The 16,836-nt window shown below is 38.0% G+C and overlaps 1 protein-coding gene across 1 annotated transcript in view; it reads right to left on the bottom strand.

Moving 5' to 3' along the window:
* F8 (coagulation factor VIII) overlaps positions 1–16,836 on the bottom strand; it is a 146,929-nt gene that overhangs the window by 84,208 nt on the left and 45,885 nt on the right. The window contains exons 7-10 of the mRNA XM_058535054.1: positions 16,130–16,351; positions 13,695–13,953; positions 13,228–13,399; positions 1,189–1,282 (exon numbers count right to left, since the gene is read on the bottom strand). Of these exons, the coding sequence (XP_058391037.1) occupies positions 1,189–1,282; positions 13,228–13,399; positions 13,695–13,953; positions 16,130–16,351 (747 nt within the window). The remainder of the gene's footprint in view (positions 1–1,188; positions 1,283–13,227; positions 13,400–13,694; positions 13,954–16,129; positions 16,352–16,836) is intronic.

The following is a 16,836-nucleotide window of genomic DNA, read 5'->3' as shown; positions in this document are numbered from 1 at the left end:
AAACAACCCAGCAGAAAAATAATAAACGGAGAAATGAACAGGAAATTCACAGTAGAGGGAATCCAAATGGCCAATAAAATGCAAACAGATGGTCAACACTACAAGAAATTAAAATTAAACCAACAATGAGACATGACTTTTCACAAAAAAGATTGACAGGATTTTAAAAGACTATTATTGTCTAGCTATCAAGGATGTGGGAAATTATATTTTCGTACACGACTAGTAGGAGTGCAGATTATTACTTCATTTGGGGACAAAGGTCTGGCTGTTTATTAAAAATATATGTATATACACCGTGACTCAGAAATTCCAGTTTGAGGTCAGTAAACTTGAAGATATATCAATAGAAACTACCTACTCTGCAGAAGAGAAGGAGAAAGATAAAAAGGAAAGGATCAGAACATTACAGCATGTGGGACAATACCAAGAGTCTCAAGAAAGGAGACAAAGAACAGGGTTGAAAAATATTTGAAGAAATAATGACCAAAATCTTCCAAATTTGGTGAAAAACATAAATTTACAGATCCAGAAAGACCAGTGAATCACGAGTAGGATAAATTTGAAGAAAACCACAGCCAGAGAAAAATGATGTACAGGGGAATAATGAGTCAATGGAATCTAGACTTAGTTATTATAAAGGCCAGAAGACAGCAAAACAAAATTTTGAAAGCGCTAAAAGGAAAAAAAAAAAAAAAAAAAACTCTCAACTGAGAATTCTATGTCCAGTAAAATTATCCTTCAAAAGTGAAAGCAACATAAAGACATTTTCAAATATAAAATTAAGGGAATTTATCTCTAGCATACTTCCACTACAAGGAATGTTAAAGGAAGTTCTTCAGGCTAAAGGGAAATGAATGGAATGGAAGTGATGCCAGAAGGAAATTTGGATCTTCAGGAGGCGTGAAAAGCATGGGTAAACATGAAGGAATATTTTTTCTCATAATTTTCTAAAACTACATATGACTATTTAAAGCAAAAATGATAGGATTTTCTTGTGGGCATTGTAAAGTATATAGATGTAATACATGTGGAAATTACAGCATAAAGGATAGTAGGGTAATAAATGTGCCTATACGCTAGATAACTGCTGGGGCAAGGGCCAGCATCATTTTAGTTGTTGCGGAGGCTGTGACCTCATCTGTATCTACAGGTAAGTAAGACCTATAAAACTGAGGTAACACTTACCTTTTGGCAACCTCCCTGAGTGCAAAGGACTGACATCAGTGATTCCATGAGGGTAGATGTTATATGGTCGGCTTGCTTGATTCTTAAATATAATCTGAAAGTGTAAATGAGATATAAGATCAAATACTAAGACAACTAAGATCAACAAGAAAAGTGTGGCCTATCTCCAGAAAACAAAAGCTGCCTTGCATCCACATTACAGGGGTTTGAGCAGAGATGAAGCTCAAAATATTTGTTCTTTTCATAAAATTGCTCAGACAGATACTTAGGTTTCTCACTAAAGGCCACTTTCCATTTCTTTAAAATTATTACAATCGTTTCAGGAAGTTTTCCTTGCACCTTCTCACACTAATTGAAATTTGGATGTCTGCTGAGGACACTGCTTCCCCTCAGCCTTTTCCATCATTTGGGCACTGAATTCCCCAATAGTGGAGAGGAAAACAGTGACTCAGGTGACAAAATTGTCACTGAATGAGCAGGCATGACTAGGACAGCTGATTACAGCATTAAGCAAGGGTGGTAGCCAGCATTGTCTGATTGCATGAGCTTTAAAACAGAGGAAGGATGAAAGAGCAATAACATGGAAGTAACAGTTAAGAACCCTGAAGACATCAACCCAGCCTCTAGATCTGAGGTTGTTTGATATGAAGATAAAAAAACCAACTTCCACTTGCATTCTTGTCTTAAAACCCACTCATTTGGTAAAACCCACTAAACAGTCTATTCTTTGCCTGCACCTAAGCAGCAGAATGACGTAGGAGAAAAATCACACAGCTCTGGAACTAGTCTCTTCAAATGCATGACCACAAATCTCAAGTGGGCACTCAAGCTACCTAGCTATCCTATTATGTTTTCCTAGAAATTCACCTTCCCGCTTACTTAGTTGACTAAAATTTGCTTCCTAATCCTCACTCTCGGGTGCTTAAGCACTCAGAAAAGAACTTCCTCATCCTCCCGCCATCAGATCTACCCACCTATATGCATATATGGCCATATTCTATCCTGTTAAAATCAGCTCCTACCTAGTGCCAACATCTCCTCTTTTGCACTAGTACACAATAAGGTTGTAGCATCTTCCATTTTAAAAGCTTCCTTTCGGAACAGAATAGAGAGCCCAGAAATAGGCCCACACAAATATAGTCAACTGGTCTTTGACAAAGAAGCAAAGGCAATAAAATGGAGCAAATATAGTCTTTTCAACAATTGGTGCTGGAACAACTAGACATTCACACGCAAAAAAAAAAAAACAATCTAGACACAGACCTTACACCTTTTACAAAAATTAACGTGAAATGCATCATAGAACTAAATAATTTTTTTGGAATTCTTCTGTATGTGAGAAGAATTGTCTTCTCACATTGTCTCTACTCCCTCATTTATTTATTTATTTATTTATTTATTTATTTATTTATTTATTTATTCAGTCGTTTATTTACATCAATAAAGACTCATGGATATTTATTTTATACTTTGGGGTATAATCCAATAGTATTTTATTTATTTTGTTGCTCAAATTCTTCCACCTTGGCCAAGTTAGCTCCTGTACCCCTTTGACATTGTTCTATCCTTTTATTTTTTGAGCACTTTCTTACTTTCTGGAACCACAAGATGCTCTGGGCTCATCTTGTATTTCCCCTGGCCCAGCCCTAGAATTATCCATTTCTCCAAGGAGCCTTGGTTCCTTTTATTAGAGAATGGTATTAGAAACAATGTATTACCTTTTATATATATTGCTGTATTGAGTTTATTAAATTTTGTTTAGGATTTTTTGAATCCTATGTTTATAATACAATTGGTCTGTAATTTTAATTTTAATTTTAAATTACAGACCCTGGTCCGGTTTACAACCAAGGTTATGCTAGCCCAATAAAAAAGAACTGCTGGGTCTTTCCTTTCTTATACCCTACATTAAAAATTTTAATGTAGGGGCCGGCCCCTTGGCTTAGCGGTTAAGTGCACACGCTCTGCTGCCGGTGGCCCGGGTTTGGATCCCGGGCGTGCACTGACGCACCGCTTGTCCGGCCACGCTGAGGCGGCATCCCACATACAGCAACTAGAGGGATGTGCAACTATGACGTACAACTATTTACTGGGGCTTTGGGGAGAAAGGGGGAAAAAAGGAGTAGGACTGGCAATAGATGTTAGCTCAGGGCCAGTCTACCTCAGCAAAACGAGGAGGATTAGCATGGATGTTAGCTCAGGGCTGATCTTCCCTCACAAAAAAAAAAAAATTTTAATGTAAAATTATGTATTCCTTGAATATTGGCATAAATTGCCAATAAAACGGCAATTTTTGCTAGGTTGATAGTGATTTTCTTTCAACACAGTAAAGACATGATTCCATTGTCTTCTGGCTTCTTTTGTTGCTCTAGAGAAGTAAGCTGTCAGTTTATGTGGCAGGGGCCAGCCCCGTGGCATAGCGGTTAGGTGCACATGCTCTGCTGCTGGCGGCCTGGGTTCGGATCCCAGGCGCACACCGACACATCGCTTGTCAGGCCATGCTGTGGTGGCGTCCCATATAAAGTGGAGGAAGATCGGCATGGATGTTAGTTCAGGGCCAGTCTTCCTCAGCAAAAAAAAAAAAAAAAGAAGAGGATTGGCATGGATGTTAGCTCAGGGCTGATCTTCCTCAAGAAAACAAAAAAGAAAATAAGTTTATGCGGCAGTTTTAAAACATGTCTCCCAAATTCTTCGACACTCCTCACATTAAGATGTAGGCCAAATTTTCCCACTCCTTGATTCTGGGTGGGCTTTGGCTGCTTTGACTAACAGATTATGGCATAAAGTACTGTGTGACTTCTGATGCTGGGTCATAAAATGTGATGTACTTTCTGACTTGCTTAGTGGAACACACACAGTTGGAGCCCTGAGCCACCAGGTAAGAAGGCCCTATCCTGAGGCCATCATGGTGTGAGGAAGCCAAGGCACATGGATAGGCCATGTGCTCTGGCTGGCAGTTCTAGTCTTTGAGTCTTCCCCATTCAGGTGAGTGAAGCTATGTTGCTCCCTCCAGATCCGCTGATTACCATCAAGGGACCTTCAGTCAATGCCAAAGAGATAAAGAATTGCTCAACTGAGCCCTGGCTGAATTTGACACACATAATCTGTGAGAATAATAAAATGGCTGTTGTTTCAACCACTGAGTTTTGAGGTTGTAGGGTACACAGCAGTAGTAACCAGAACAATTTTATCACCATTTCTTTGAATGTAATCTGTTTTTCCTGTCCGATTTTCTGTCCAGTTTTAAAACATGTTTATTGAGGTATAATTTATATACCAAAAAATTCACCTATTTTAAGTGTACAATTCAATGATTTTTAGTAAATTTATAGAATTTTGCAATCATCACCATAATCCAGAATTAGAACATTTCCATCAGCCCAAAAAAGATCCTTCATGCTGGGTTACAGTCAATCCCTGCTCCCACCCCTAGCTCCTGGCAACCACTAATATGCTTTCTGCTCTATAAATTGGCCTTTTATGGATATTTCATGTGAATTAAATCATGTAATACGTAGGTCTTTTTTGTTTGACTTCTTTAACATCATAAAATTTTGAGTTTCATCCATGTTGTATCATGTATGAGTAGTTCATTTCTTTTAATTGCTGAATAGTGTTCTAATTATATGGATATGCCACATTTTGTTGGTCCATTCACCAATTGGTGAACATTTGAATGGTTTTAGTTTGGGGATACTATGAATAGTGCTGCTATGGACATTTGCATACAAGTCTTTGTATGGACCTATGTTTTCCATTTGTCTTGAGTATATGCCTAGGAGTGGAATTGCTGGATCACATGGTAACTCCATCTTTAACATTTTGAGGAATTGCCAAACTGTTTCACAAAGTGACTGTAAAATTTACATTCACATCAGAAATTTGTGAGGGTTCCAATTTCTCCACATCCTCGCCAATACCGGTTATCTGTCTTGTTGACTATAGCTATTCTAGTGGATATAAAATGGTACCTCACTGTGGTTTGGATTTGCATTTTCCTGATGGCTAATGATGTTCAGCATCTTTTCATGTGCTTGTTGGTCACTTTGCACATCATCTTTGGACAAATGTCTGTACAAATCCCTTGCTCATTTTTCACTTGGGTCATTTGCCTTTTTATTATTGAGTTGTAAGAGTCCTTTATATATTTTGGATACTAGATACTTACCAGACATATGACTTGCAATCATTTTTTCCCATTCTATGGGTTGTCTTTTCACTTTCTGGTTGGTGTCCTTTGAGTCACAAAAGTTTTTAATTGTGATGAAGTGCAATTACCTATTTTTTCTCTTGTTGCTTGTTGCTTTTGGTGTCATATCTAAGAAACTATTGTCTAATCCCAGGGTACAAAGATTTACTCCTATATTTTCTTCTAAGGGTTTTATAGTTTTAGCTCCTACATTTAGGGCTTTGATCCACTTTAAGTTAATGCTTGTATATGGTGTAAGGAAAGGGTCAAACTTCATTATTTTGCATGTGGGTATCCAGTTGTCCCAGCACTATTTGTTAAAAAGACTATTCTTTCCCCATTGATTGGTCTTGGGACTTTTGTCAAAAGTCAAGTGACCATAGATATAAAGGTTTATTTCTGGTTTCTCAATTGTATTCCATTGATCTATATGTTTGTCCTTATGCCAGTACCGCACTCTTGATTACTGTAGCTTTGTGGTAAGTTTTGAAATCAAGAAGCATGAGTCCTCTAACTTTGCTCTTCTTTTTTCAAGATTCTTTTGTCTATTGGGGTCGTTTGCAATTTCATCTGTATTTTAGGATCAGCTTGTCAATTTCTGCAAAAAAGACAGCTGGGATTTTGATAGGGATTGAATTGAATCTATAGATAAATTTGGAAGAGTCTTACCAGTAATTGACTCTTCCACTTCATGAACATAATATGCCTTTCCATTTATTTAGATCTTCTTTAAATGATCTCAGCAATGATTAGTAGTTTTCAACATACAAGTCTTGCACCTTTTTGTTAAACTTATCCCAAATTCTTTTATTTATTTATTTGTATTTAACATTTTTTTATTGATGTTTTAATAGTTTTTAACATTGTGAAATTTTGGGTTGTACATTTTTGTTTGTCCATCACCATATATATGACTCCCTTCACCTCTTGTGCCCACCACCCACCCCCATTGCCCCGGGTAACCACAATACAGGTTTCTCTGTCCATGTGTTGGTTTATATTCCACATATGAGTGAGATCATACAGTGTCTTTCTCTTTCTGGCTTACTTCACTTAACATAATACCCTCCAGGCCCATCCATGTTGTTGCAAATGGGACGATTTTGTCTTTTTTTATGGCTGAGTAGTATTCCATTGTACATATATACCACATCTTCTTGATCCAATCGTCGGTCGAGGGACACTTAGGTGGCTTCCACTTCTTGGCTATGGTGAATAATGCTGCAATGAACATAGGGGTGCATAAGCCTCTTTGGATTGTTGATTTCATGTTCGTTGGATAGATTCCCAGTACTGGGATGGCTGGATCATAGGGCATCTCTATTTTTAATTCTTTGAGGAATCTCCATACCGTTTTCCATAGAGGCTGCACCAGTTTGCAGTCCCACCAGCTGTGTGTGAGGGTTCCTGTTTCTCCACATCCTCTCCAACATTTGTTGTTCTGTGTCTTGGTGATTATAGCCATTCTAACGGGCGTGAGGTGATGTCTTAGTGTTGTTTTGATTTGCATTTCCCTGATGATTAATGATGTTGAACATCTTTTCATGTGCCTATTGGCCATCTGTATATCTTCTTTGGAGAAGTGTCCATTTCCTCTGCCTATTTTTTGATCTGGTGGTTTGTTTTTTGTTGTTCAGTTGTGTGAGTTCTTTATATATTATGGAGATCAACCCCTTGTCAGATGTATGTTTTGCAAATATTCTCTCCCAGCTGGTGTGTTGTCTGTTCATCTGATTCTGGTTTAGTTTGTCTTGTAGAGGCTCTTTAATCTGATAAAGTCCCACTTGTTTATTTTTTCTTTAGTTTCCCTAGTCTGGGTAGGCATGTCATCCGAAAAGATTCCTTTATGATCAATGTCAAATAGTGTGTTGCCTATATTTTCTTCTATGAGTTTTATAGTTTCAGGTCTCACCTTCAGGTCTTTGATCCATTTTGAGTTAATTTTTGTGAATGGTGATAGCAGATGGTCCACTTTCATTCTTTTGCATGTGGCTGTCCAGTTTTCCCAACACCATTTATTGAAGAGACTTTCCTTTCTCCATTGTATGTTCTTAGCTCCTTTGTCGAAAATTAGCTGTCCATATATGTGTGGTTTTATTTCTGCACTTTCCATTCTGTTACATTGATCTGTATGTCTGTTTTTGTACCAGTACCATGCTGTTTTGATTACTATTGCTTTGTAGTATGTTTTGAAGTCAGGGATTGTGATGCCTCCTGCTTTGTTCTTTTTTCTTAGGATTGCTTTAGCTATTTGGGGTCTTTTGTTGCCCCATATGAATTTTAGTATACTTTTTTATATTTCCATGAAGAATGTCATTGGGATTCTGATTGGGATTTCATTGAATCTGTAGATTGCTTTAGGGAATATAGACATTTTAACTATGTTTATTCTTACAATCCACGTGCATGGGATATCTTTCCATTTCTTTATGTCATCATCGATTTCTTTCAATAATGTCTTGTAGTTCTCATTGTATAGGTCATTCACCTCCTTGGTAAGATTTATTCCTAGGTATTTTATTCTTTTTGATGCAATTGTAAATGGTATTATCTTTTTGAGCTCTCTTTCTGTTAGTTCATTATTAGCATACAGAAATGCAACTGATTTTTGTAGATTGATTTTGTACCCTGCAACTTTGCTGTAGTTGTTGATTATTTCTAACAGTTTTCCAACGGATTCTTTAGGGTTTTCTATACATAAAATCATGTCATCTGCAAATAGTGAGAGTTTCACTTCTTCGTTACCTATTTGGATTCCTTTTATTCCTTTCTCTTGCCTAATTGCTCTGACCAAAACTTCCAGTGCTATGTTGAACAGGAGTGGTGAGAGTGGGCAGCCCTGCCTCATTCCTTTTCTCAGAGGAATGGCTTTCAGTCTTTCCCCGTTGAGTACGATGTTGGCTGTGGATTTGTCATAAATAACCTTTATTTTGTTGAGCTACTTCTATTCCCATTTTGTTGAGAGTTTTTATCATAAATGGATGTTGTATCTTGTCAAATGCCTTCTCTGCCTCTATTCAGATGACCATGTGGCTTTTATTCTTGGTTTTGTTGATGTGATGTATCACGTTGATTTATTTGCGAATGTTGAACCATCCCTGAGTCCCTGGTATAAATCCCACTTGATCATGGTGCATGAACTTTTTAATGTATTGCTGTATTTGGTTTGCCAATATTTTGTTGAGGATTTTTGCATCTATGTTCATCAGTGATATTGGCCTGTAATTTTCTTTCTTTGTATTGTCTTTGTCTAGCTTTGGTATCAGGGTGATGTTGGCCTCGTAGAATGATTTAGGAAGTGTTCCATCTTCCTCTACTTTTTGGAATAGTTTGAGAAGGATGGGTATTAAATCTTCTTTGAATGTTTGGTAAAATTCACCAGAGAAGCCATCTGGTCCTGGACTTTTATTTTTGGGGAGGTTTTTGATTACTATTTCAATCTCTTTACTTGTGATTGGTCTATTCAGATTCTCCATTTCTTCTTGGTTTAGTTTTGGGAGGTTGTATGAGTCTAAGAATTTATCCATTGCTTCTAGATTGTCCAATTGGTTGGCATATAATTTCTCATAGTATTCTCTTATAATTATCTGTATTTCCGTGGTATCTCTTGTAATTTCTCCTCTTTCATTTCTAATTTTCTTTACTTGAGCCTTCTCTCTTTTGTTCTTAGTAAGCCTGGCTAAGAGTTTGTCGATTTTGTTTATCTTCTCAAAGAACCAACTCTTTGTTTCATTAGTCCTTTCTACTGTTTTTTTTGGTCTTCATTTCATTTATTTCTGCTCTGATTTTTATTATTTCTCTCTTTCTGCTGACTTTGGGCTTTGTTTGTTCTTCTTTTTCTAGTTCTGTTAGGTGTAATTTAAGGTTGCTTATTTGGGATTTTTCTTGTTTGTTAAAGTGGGCTTGTATCACTATGAGTCTCTCTCTCAGGACCGCTTTTGCTGCATCCCATATGGTTTGGTATGGCATATTTTCATTTTCGTTTGTTTCCAGATAGTTTTTGATTTCTCCTTTAATTTCATCAATGATCCATTGGTTTTTCAGTAGCATGTTGTTTAACGTCCATATTTTTGTCACTTTCCCCGTTTTTTTTTTTTCATGGTTCATTTCCAGTTTCATAGCATTATGGTCTGAAAAGATGCTTGTTATGATTTCAATCTTCTTAAATTTATTGAGGCTTGCTTTGTTTCCCAACTTATGGTCTACCCTTGAGAATGTTCCATGTGCACTTGAGAAGAATGTGTAGTCAGCTGTTTTTGGATGGAGTGCTCTGTATATGTCTACTAGGTCCATCTCGTCCAGTTTTTCATTTAAGTCTACTATTTCTTTATTGACGTTTTGCCTGGATCATCGATCCATTGATGTAAGTGGGGTTTTAAGATCCCCTACTATTATTGTGTTGTTGTGAATGTCTCCTTTTAGGTTTGTTAATAGTTGCTTTACGTACATTGGTGCTCCTATGTTGGGTGCATATATATTTAAAAGTGATATGTCTCCTTGGTGGAGTGTCCCTTTTATCATTATATATTTCCCTCCTTCGTCTTTCTTCACCTGTTTTACCTTGAAGTCTACTTCGTCTGATATGAGTATGGCAACACCTGCTTTCTTTTGTTTGCCATTAGCTTGGAGTATTGTCTTCCATCCTTTCACTCTGAGCCTGTGCTTGTCTTTAGAGCTGAGATGTGTTTCCTGGAGGCAGCATATTGTTGGATCCTGCTTTTTAATCCATCCTGCCACTCTGTATCTTTTGATTGGAGTGTTCAATCCATTTACATTTAGGGTAATTATTGATACATGAGGGCTTAATGTTGCTGTTTTGTCACTTATTTTCTGGTTCTTTTGCATTTCCTTTGTTTCTTGTCCCATTTGTTTCGGACTGCCAATTCAGTTTGGTTGTTCTGTCTTATGACTCTTCTAGTTTTCTCTTTGTTTATCATATGTGATTTTGTTTTGATTATTTGTTTAGTGGTTACCTTGAGGTTTGTGTAAAAAATCTTGTGTATGAGATAGTCCATTATCTGATGGCCTCCTATTTCCTTATACTAAGTCAATTCAATCACTTTCCGCTTCCCCTTCTAAGTCGTTCTTGTTATACTTTATTCTATCTTGTCTTGTGGCTGTGTGTTTACATTGATGAGGTTAAATTTATTTTTGGCGAATTCCTTTCTTTGATCTTTGATTTTGGTATTTAAGTGGTTGCTAACCTATTCTGGTAAAGATCTACTATTTTTTCTGATTTTATCTACCTATTTTTCTCCTTGCTCCAAGCTTTGTATTCCCTTTCTCTTCTTTTTTTCAGGCCTGAGGGCTTTCTTGAGTATTTCTTGTAGTGGGCGTCTCGTGGCCGTGAACTCCCTTAGCTTTTGTTTATCTGGGAGAGTTACTATTTCTCCATCATATTTGAAGGATATTTTTGCTGGATAGAGTATTCTTGGCTGAAAGATTTTGTCTTTCAGTATTTTGAATATATCATTCCAGTCTCTCCTAGCCTGTAAAGTTTCTTTTGAGAAATCCACTGAGAGCCTGATGGGAGTTCCTTTGTACGCTATTTTTTGTTTTTGTCTCGCTGCCCTTAACATTGTTTCTTTGTCATTGACTCTGGCTAGCCTTACCACTAGGTGTCGTGGAGTAGGCCTTTGCCTGTTGACATATTTAGGTGACCTGTTGGCTTCGCTTACTTTTATTTCCTGCTCCTTCCTCAGATTTGGGAAATTCTCAGCTATTATTTCCTTGAATAAGTTCCCTGTTCCTCTTTCCTTCTCTTCTCCCTCAGGAATACCTATAATTCTTATGTTACATTTCCTAATAGAGTCAGATATTTCTCGAAGACTTTCTTCATTTCTTTTTAGTCTTAGTTGTCTCTCCTCTTCCATCTGGAGCATATCTGTATTCCTATCCTCTAAAATGCTAATTCTTTCCTCCATATTGTCAGCTCTGTTCTTTAAAGATTCCAGATTCTCCTTTATCTCCTCCACTGTGTTCTTCATCTCCATCAGCACTGATTGGTTTTTGTTTATGATTTCAATCTCTTTTGTGAAGAAACTCCTAACCTCATTGAATTGTTTGTCTGTGTTGTCTCGTATTTTGTTGAGTGTTTTTATGATAGCTGTTTTGAAATCTCTGTCGTTTAGGTTATGTATTTCTGTGTCTTCAGGCTTGGTTTCTTGGTGCTTGTCATTTTCCTTCTGGTCTGGTAATTTCATGTATCTTTGCATTGTGGTTCCTGTGTTGGCTTTGTTTTTCCTCATCCTGGAAATCTCTGGTTGTAATTTCCACCCGCCGCCACTGTGTGGGGGTAAAGGGCTGTGTAATCTGAGTCCCCTGCGCTCTGCCCGGGCTGTTCACTGCGATCTGCGAGTGGCTTGGTCTGGTCTGGTGGGCTGAGCTGCAGGGTCCCGTTTGCGGGGATGGGGGTGCTCTCTCTTTTGCTCGCTGGGTCCCTGGCATGGGGGGCTTCCTGTTCGCCCCTTGTTATCTGCTCTCTGGGGTGCTCAGATGTTGATGGTACTCCGTAGCAGTTCTGAGTCCTCTGTGTGGGAGTTTCCCACTGGCTGAGAGAGCCCAAAGAGCTACAGTTTCCAGGCAGAGGGCCGCCCCTCCCCCCTCTCTGGGAGCTGCACAGACTGGGATGGCTGATCTGATGTGGAGGGAGAGGAGTTCTCCTTACCTCTCCTCACTTCCTCTGCAGGCCCAGCATGTTCCACTTTCAGATGTGCAGCATTGTGGATATTTCCGATCTTGCTTTTCACTGTCTAGGATTCGTTGTTGGTCTGTGACTGTTCCTTTTGTTGTATCTTATCGGGGGAAGAGTTTACGGAAAAGCTTACTCCACCATGATGCTGACGTCATTCCCCAAATTATTTTACATTTTGTTGATGTTATAGTGAATGAAATTGTTTTCTTAATTTCATTTGCAAATTATTCATTACTAGTGTATAGAAATACAACTTATTTTTTCATATTGATCGTGTATCTTTCAACCTTGCTGAACTTGTTTATTAGTTCTAATTCCTTTTTAGTAGATGCGTTAAGCTTTTCTACATATAAGATCATGTCATCCACAAATAAAGACAGTATTGTTTCTTCCTTTGCAATCGAAATGCTTCCAATTTTTTTTTTTTTTTTGGCTTCTTGCACTGGCTTCTAGTACAATATTAAATAGAAGTGACAAGAGCAGATATCTTAACCTGTTTCCAATTTCAAGGGAAAATATTCAGTCTTTCACCACATTATAAATTTTTCTTAGAAGTTCTTCATCAAGTTAAGGACCTTGCTTTCTGTTCCTAGTTCCTTGAGATTTTTTTCTCTCATAAATGGATAGTGGATTTTGTCAAACCCCTTTTCTCTACCTATTGCATGATCATGGGGTTTTTGTCCCTTATTCGATTAAAATAGTGTATTGCATTAATTTTCATATGTTGAACCACTCTTACATTCCTGAGAAAAATCCCAGTTGGTCATGGTGTATAATCAGTTTTAAATGTTGTGAGATTTGGTTTACTAATGTTCTATGGAGGATTTTCGCATCTATATTCTATATTGGACTGTAGTTTTCTTTAAAATTTTGAGTCTTGTTTTGTGGCCTAAAGTACAGTCTATCCTGGAGAACATTGATATGTGTATTCTACTGGAGTTGGGTGAACTGTTCTATAGATGTCTGTTAGGCCTAGTTGGTTTATAGATGAAATGAGATTAGTCATTTGTGAATAACTGTTGAAGCTGAGTGATGGGTTCAAAGAAGTTTATTTTACTATTCTTTCTAGTTCTGGATATGTTTGAAAATTTCCATATAAAAAGCAAAAAATAATCCTCGAATTCTTACCCAAGCTTATATCTTTTCCTCAACTTACCAACAGTGTGTCTCCAACTTCTCCATAAAGTAAAGGTCCCAGGATTCCTGATTCATACTGAATAGCTTCACGAGTCTTAAATGTTTCATCTGTGTATGCCATAAATCGGGCTTTTTTGTACTTCCTACCAATCTGCTGAGGACCATTGTTCAAATATAGACTTTTGTAACTTCTGTATGAGACACAAAAAGATGAGAGGTTGGGATTGAGAATTCTAGGTAGAGGACAGGTGGCTAAAATCTAAGTCTAAAACAGCTTATATGATTTAATCACGGAAAGGAGTGAGAAAAATACAAGCATCCCTGATGCTTAGCTGTGTTAGCTACAAACATATTTATGCTCTTGCCAATTGATTCCATATCTGTACCTAACCCTAAACATGGCTTGAGGATTTGTTGTTTTGAATAACTGAGAAGAACCTTTTGAGTATGGGGAAGAGATAGTACCAAGAGTCAAAAGGTGCTTACCTATCATTGGGGGTGAGGACTGAGGGAGCATAGTCCCAGTCCTCCTCTTCAGCAGCAATATAGTGGACCCAAGTTTTAGGGTGCTTCTTGGCAACTGAGCGGATTTGAATAAGGGGAGGAGAGTTGTCACCATCAAACCTGACCACGTCCATATCAGAGTCATAAAGATCATCATCATAATCTTCTTCTTCATTATTTTTCATCCGTAGTTGAGGTTCCTCTGGGCAGCTATCTACTTTGACATAAGCTTCCATACCATCTGGAGTCAGACAAACCAAACAATGTCAGATTCCTACAAGACTTCCTTGCCTTAACTTCCACAACTTCGTTCTCTCTCGTTAAGCCTTCAAGGCCCTCACGTAAGTGTTCTCTTCTCCACACCAATACCCTTTCTTGCCCCTCTCCTATATGGATTACATTCCCTATAGCTGGGGCTTGCTGGTTTCTTCCTGACTCTCCTCCAATATATGTTTTACCCCTTTTTCAAGACTCACTCATTTTCTCTTATAATATATATGAATATTTCCCTTCTGGAACTGGCTCTGAGCCTATCACTCCCTAATTCCCAAATTATAAACAAGGAGACTTGAGGAACTGCATATTTTCAGCATTTGGAAGGCCAGGTCAGACCAACTCTCCATCCCCACAGTTACCTAATGATTTCCATATTTACTCCATTGAATTATGATACAAACCATTGATTTAATAATAGCTTATCAGGAAAAATATTAGTGTAGATATAAATTTCAAGACACATTCCAAATTCATAAAAACATGGAAAGGTACAACGTAGAATCAAGGAAATATGTTACATATTTTAAGACCACGTCTGCCTGTGACTAGTTGTAAGCCCTATAGTAAGTCTATTCAACAATCTCAATCTCATCTTCATGCTTTATAAAATGAGGGTAATAATAACCCTTACCCTATCTATGCCATACGGCTATTTTAAAGATCAATACTAAGAAGGGGGATCTGATTACTGGATGATGGGGAACAGAGCAGATTTCAGGAGCAGCAAACAACTAGTCTGGGGCTCATGTGGCCTTAAACATAATTCATTTTAGATCTAAAAATGAAGGGTTTTGTCTGAGGTCCAATAAGACAAAGCATTTTTCTGAAAAACGAGGATAAAAATCAGTGTAAAGAAGTTGTTAAAAGAATAAAACAAAACAAAACATAAAACAAACTCCCCTTAAATGAAATCAGGCTCAAACTAGATAATGATCAACCTGCATAAAAGTAAATGACCTATTCCTCTCTACCTATAGGATCAACTTCCAGTTACTCACCCAGTATGACACCCTTTGTCTCTTAATGTCTTGTCAAAAATCCTATAAATGTTATGTAACAGATGAGGAAAAGAGGTCCCTATTCTTCATCACTACAGAGGACTATAAACAAGGTCACTCATAGACTATAAGGGGAAAAAAATCTCTTTTCCAAGGTAACCAAGGAACCTGAAGAGAGGGTTAATATGAGAGTGACAGGAACAAATAAGTACTGTTAAACCTGAAAGAGTAGGCCTCCTCAACATTTTTCTCCAACAGCCCTCCATGGCCACAATAGAGGAGTAGACAAAGAGGCTTGTTTGATTGGTCCAAGATTAAGAGTTAGCAGAGTTAACACACAAGAAGGAACATGGGGGTGAGATGAGCTTGTAATATGAATTTTCATAGCTTGTAGCCACAAATGAGGTCACATTAACAATAATTTGAAACTGTAGGTACCATTGTTGCAACTTGCTTACACAGGACTTTTGACACTTTGCAAAGTCCCCATCAAATAGTCCTTGAAAACCTCATGTGGTACCTTACATATGCTCATGAAATTCCAATTCCATGTTGCTTCTCTCAGTATCCACTATCCCCTGATGTGCTCTGAGTTTCCCAGATGTCTCTCATCTCCTACCAGGTATCTAAGAGTGCCTCCATGTACACCAGTTGTCTGGTGTCTCATATTGAGCACAGCAACATCCTCTTGCATTTGCTATCTATTGCCATGGGCATCACTACTGACATCCTGGAGCCCTTATAGTTACAACCTAGGCAGTGCTGTTATTTTCCATTTCCCCAAATTTCTCATAAAACATCTCATCAGCTATGACCTGCAATCCCTCTCTCCATAGTATTGAAGCCTAGTTAATGGGATCAGGCTGGGAAACCAAGGATATACTGTCCTCCTCACTTTCACCACCTCATTCATCCCTAAACCATCCCCCACCCCCCATCACAGGTATTTAACTAAAAATTCACCAGTACTACTAATACTCAAGCCCTTTAATACTCAAGGTAAAATCTTTACTCTAAATACTGGCAACTAGGAAATCTCAGTTGAGATCTAACATAATCTTATACTGGACAGTGGACAATAAATTCCACTAAAAGAAGAGCTGGACATTTATAATACTCATTTTTAAGATCAACAGATATTACCATGTTGGTGGGAAGAGATATGACAAAAGAGTAGAAACTGGCCAAGGTCCATCAGGAGTGTCTGAGCAGTAAGGAAACTTATTGGTGAGATCTCCAAGGAGGCCTGGCGATGATTCCTCACAAGAAATGTGTGACCTTCAAGGAAAATTGAGTGCACTTCGGGGGTGGTGCCCATTCCAATCACATGCCAATAGACTGATTTCTTATGACATCCAATCAGACCTGTAAAGTAGGAATAAGACAGCTATGGTCAAGAAGTAGAGAATTTGAAATGGAAAACACTTTCTAGGATGGGATGAACAAATTGACCTTACAAATTTTATCTTGACATGGAATCAAACTTTCCAAGAACACTAGGGTACTGTCAAACCAACAGCTCTTGCCAAGGTCACCAATGACTGTCATGCTGCTAAATCCAATGGATATTTTTCAGTCTTCATCTGTACCTGTTGACCATTCATTCTGTCTTGAAATTCTGTCCTCCCTTGGCCTCTGTGCCAACAGCTCTCTGGGTTTTGTGCCCCCATTGCTTAGACTGCCCCTTCTTCTGTCTCTTTTCCTGACTCCTTCTTCTCTACCCATCCATTAAATGATAGATCACCTCAGGGCTCAGCCCTAGGCCTTATTCTCTTGTTATTCAATATTTTCTCCCTGAACAATATCATCCATTCTCATGGTGTTAATGATCATCCATATGCTGATAACGC

This window comes from Diceros bicornis, chromosome X (genome assembly GCF_020826845.1).
Source record: "Diceros bicornis minor isolate mBicDic1 chromosome X, mDicBic1.mat.cur, whole genome shotgun sequence".
NCBI lineage: Eukaryota > Metazoa > Chordata > Mammalia > Perissodactyla > Rhinocerotidae > Diceros > Diceros bicornis.
The sequence above is the reverse complement of the archived record's forward strand: the minus strand, read 5'-3'. Positions and strand labels throughout refer to the sequence as shown.